The 3,869-nt window shown below is 60.2% G+C and overlaps 1 protein-coding gene across 1 annotated transcript; it reads right to left on the bottom strand.

Moving 5' to 3' along the window:
* Nucleotides 1-307: 307 nt before the first annotated feature.
* Nucleotides 308-3,746, bottom strand: RPUSD1 (RNA pseudouridine synthase domain containing 1). Its single transcript, XM_054586768.1, has 6 exons — nt 3,521-3,746; nt 2,688-2,878; nt 2,467-2,590; nt 2,272-2,374; nt 2,017-2,118; nt 308-1,474 (listed from the first exon to the last, which is right to left on the bottom strand). The coding sequence occupies exons 2-6, from the start codon at nt 2,867-2,869 to the stop codon at nt 1,047-1,049; spliced, it is 939 nt and encodes a 312-aa protein (XP_054442743.1). The 5' UTR covers nt 2,870-2,878; nt 3,521-3,746; the 3' UTR covers nt 308-1,046.
* Nucleotides 3,747-3,869: the final 123 nt, after the last annotated feature.

Below are 3,869 nucleotides of genomic sequence, written 5' to 3'. Positions count from 1 at the left end.
GGGCCAGTATAATAGTGGTCAGGGCAGTGGCTCTGTGAGGGATCCTGGTGAGACTAGGTGGATGCTCCAATGTTTTGGGCTGGGAGAGCCAGGGATCCTCCAGCTTTTCCCCAACCAGGGCAGGCGAGCGCTTCCTGTGTGGGGGTATAGCCAGGCGGCCAGTCCTGGCTCTTGCAGGGGAGTTTAAGGCAAAGGTCTGCCTGGTGCAGGGAAGGGGGCAGAAGTCTGAGCTCCCCCGAAACCCCCACATTAGAATTATTCATGACTGTTCACAAGGTTAGTCACTGAGCTTTTATTCTATGTCCTGGAGCCCACTTTTGGCTGGAGCGATATGGGCATGTTGTAGGGAGCAGCAGAGGTGGAAGTGGGGCTGCCCTTGCTCCTAGGCCAAGATCGAACAACCTGTGGCTGCGTGGGAGGACCCCATAGAGCAGCACTTATGTCAGGCCAGAAGGGACAGACCAGACTATCCCCCATGTGTGATGATCAGGATGCGGGTGGAGGCAGGACGCCCATGGGCAGAGCTCAGCAGAAGCCAAGGCACAAAGCAAGACTGGCCAGGCAGGGGACAAGTCAGGGTTTGCAGGTGGAGGTGGCTCAGCAGAGCTGGGGTGATACAACAGAGGGTCTGAGCAGAACGAGGAACAGGGTGCTCGAACAGTGGACTAGGAGCCCAGGAGGAGCCTGCCCAGGCAAGGGCTGGCCCAGGTCCTTTTCAGGGTGACCCCTGGGTGATCTACAAAACAGGTCCTGGGGATGAAGCTTCGGAGCCAGCCAGAAAGGCATTTTGGGAGGACAGACAGGCCTAGGTTTCCGCTGGGGGCTGGTACTGCCACCCTGTGCCCGTCATCTTCCATAACCACGGCTGTCAGGCTCTTCCTGCTGGCCCTGCCTGTCCTTCTTCAGGATTGGCTGCTGCAGTTGGGGTGGAGCCTCAGTCCTCAGTGGCTGGGACACCTCTGGCTCGGGACAGGCTTAGGGTTCCAACCCACAGATCCCTTCCACCTGGAAGTTCCCACCTGCACCCCAACACTAGGCCCGCACTCTCAGTTGTCCGGTTCCAGTGTCCACTCTGACAGCCACTGAAGGCATGAGGCCCGCTGCGCCTCTGTCTCAGGGGGAGTGGCAGGGGGTGGTGGGGGCCGGCCTGGCCCTGGCAGGCACGCGGAAGGGCTGCAGGGCCCAGGGTCCCCTTCTGTGGGCTTAGGGTCGTGGGCAGCCTGTAGGACCTGGACAAGCTGGTCCAGCGGCTGTACCAGGGTGTGGGGGCTCCAGCAGGCATCGAGGGTAGGCACGAAGGGGTCCGGTGTGCAGGCTTCCACACACTCAGCCTGTGTGGGGATCCGCAGGTAGAAGGCATGCAACATCATGCGGAATGGCTGCTCCTCCCGGCCCGAGGCCTGCCCATAGGTCAGGTCCCCCACAATGGGGTGGCTGAGGGCACTGCAGTGCACGCGCAGCTGGTGTGTCCGGCCTGTGTGGGGAGAGAGGGCCAGTGAGACAGGGGTGCCACTTCATGATCACCACCCACCACAGTTCATGTCACATGCGGCACTGATCCCAGCTGCCAATTCAGTGTCTCAGGCAATGTCTGGGGACAGCAACCCTCCCTGCTTCCTGCTTACAAACAAGAATGTAAGGGCTCAAAATGGGAGGAAACTTTTGGGATCACCTCCGGTGAAGACAGAGCTAGGCTGGTACCCAGTACACTGAAGAACTCAGGTTAGACTTCTCATCCAGACCAGCAAGACCACTCGTAGGGTACGGGCTGCACGTTGCAGGGTTAAGTGTGCGGGAGGGGATTGGCTTTGCTAGCAATGGTTGGGGTGGCTCCAGTCCCCACTTTCCTTTCCTATGTGCCTCTATGCCTCACTTTCCTTTCCTATGTATCAAGGATGCTGTAGTGCACTGCTCGAAAAAATGCTGACACCAAGCATCCACCACGCTAGGGGCAGGACACTGTCGACAGTCATTGAGGGACCTGGGAAGCTTCCTGGCCCCTGCTCGCGAACATACCTGTGAGGGGTTGCAGCAGCACTTTGGAGACGGGGTCACCAGCATACAGCCCGTGTTCTAGGACCACCAGCTCTGTGAGGCTTGGTTTTGGGTTCTCACAGCCTGGGGAAGAGAAAGGGAGGATGTGAGGGTTGGGCCCGCTCTGGGGCCCCAGTCCATGCCAGCACAAGTCCACTGCCTGGGGCTGGCCTTACTCACTGAAGGTCCCCCTAGATGAAACATGCCCCGTGGCCCCTGCCCCCTTGCCCACTGTACCCTGGGTGCCCTCGATGCACATGGTGTGGGCCCGACCCTCTGTGTTGTTTCTGCCAATGGCGTAATTGATGGTCATCCGGCTCTCCTGGATATGCCCCCGAACCTGCAAGGCAGGGGAGTACCCCTGAGACTCAGGGCCTGCAAAAGTGGGCTGAGCACTGGAGTCCTCATGCCAAAGGACTGGCCAGGCCTTACCAGAGCCAAGTAAGCCTTTGTGACACGCCGCTCCTTGAAGCACTTGTAAGCACTGCCTGCAGCTGCCTTGTTTAGGGCCACACAGAGTGCTCCGCTGGTGGAGAAGTCCAGCTGGTGGCAGAACCTGGCATGGAACAAAGGAATGGAAGTGGCTGGGTTGGGGGTGGCCACTTCCCTCCAATGGAAGCTGCCTTGAGCTACGCATGTGGCACTCCATATACCTGAAGCCATAGTAGGTGTCTGGGTCAGCCAGCTCAGGGAAGCGGTGCCGCAGCTGCTTCTGGAGGGTCAACGTCTCCCTCCACGTCTTGCTATCGATGCGCACGTCCCAATGCTTATTCACCACCAGAAAATCACGACTCTGATACAGGATGGACAGGTTCTCCATGCTGCCTGGTTCCATGGCAGTGGCCTGCAATGCAGGACAAGCGTGTAAAGGGGTGCTTCATGGGGTGGCCAGCCCATGTAAAAGTTCTGCACAACTGGGATAGACAATTCCTACTTTCCATAGCCCTAGGTCTGAAGTCACAGAGGCTGTATGTTAGACAAGCATGTGCACCTACCATGTGCCTACGTCCATTGAGCTCCTCACTAGTGTCACCCCGAACCACATACGAGAGTCAGATGGGATAGCAGTGTGGCCAGGGTGAGGGGAGCCAGTGTTGCTATGACTGTGGGGCAGCCCCGCAGTCCCGCCCAGACCCAGGCCTTGGGGAAGCAGTCTTGCTCTAGAGCCCGCTCCCACCGATCCTTCCTAAAAGATCAGGAGCGCGCAATGGGGACCTTTTTCTGACTGAGGATAAAGTCACAGAAAAGGACTGCTACGCACCCCACCCCTCACGGCCGGGAGTGGCACAGGTCAGGAGGGTGCAAGGGTGGGGGGCGCTGGGTGCAGTCTACCTTAGCTCACCTACACCCTACTACGCATACACCCATCCCCTACCTGCTCTCCGCAGAAGCCCCAAAATCCTGCCTGTGTGGTCCCGAGCCGAGGGGTTGTGGGTGGACCCCAACTGCGAGCCCTTCCCGCGACCCCGCCCACTCCGGAACCGACCTGCAGTCGGGCCGCGCCGTGGGGCCCCCGATGCCGCTGACCTGCCCTGGATCCAGCCCCCGCGCTCCGGCGCCTTGCGACTCAAGACCCCCGAACCTGTCGTTCGGACCAAGGAGCCGCGTTTCTCCAGCTCCAGTCGGCCCGCGCAGCCCCGCCCAAGCCTCCAGACGGGCGACCGTGCGGGCCAATGGCGATCTCCCGGGACCAGCAGCTGCGATTCTAAGCATTGATAAGGCCCCACTCGACCTGCGCGCGCAACCACGCCTACGCCCCGACCCGCCCGCTGACCAATGGTGTGTACCGCTGGGCACGCCGGCCGTTGATTGGCGGCGCCGGGACGCTGCAGGCG

The sequence above is a fragment of the Pteronotus mesoamericanus genome, unplaced genomic scaffold, assembly GCF_021234165.1.
Source record: "Pteronotus mesoamericanus isolate MK-2021 breed Mesoamerican mustached bat unplaced genomic scaffold, CSHL_Meso_final contig_947, whole genome shotgun sequence".
Lineage (NCBI taxonomy): Eukaryota > Metazoa > Chordata > Mammalia > Chiroptera > Mormoopidae > Pteronotus > Pteronotus mesoamericanus.
Note: the sequence above shows the minus strand (reverse complement) of the source record. Positions and strands in the feature narration are given on the sequence as shown.

What these genes read in the sequence shown, in the direction of transcription:
- RPUSD1 (XM_054586768.1), bottom strand. Translation starts at nt 2,869, where the DNA reads ATGGAACCAGGCAGCATGGAGAACCTGTCCATCCTGTATCAGAGTCGT. An exon ending in GACACCTACTATGGCTTCAG is followed by an intron (nt 2,591 to 2,687) that starts GTATATGGAGTG and finishes GTTCCATGCCAG; the next exon opens with GTTCTGCCACCAGCTGGACT. An exon ending in GCTGCTGCAACCCCTCACAG is followed by an intron (nt 1,475 to 2,016) that starts GTATGTTCGCGA and finishes CTCCCCACACAG; the next exon opens with GCCGGACACACCAGCTGCGC.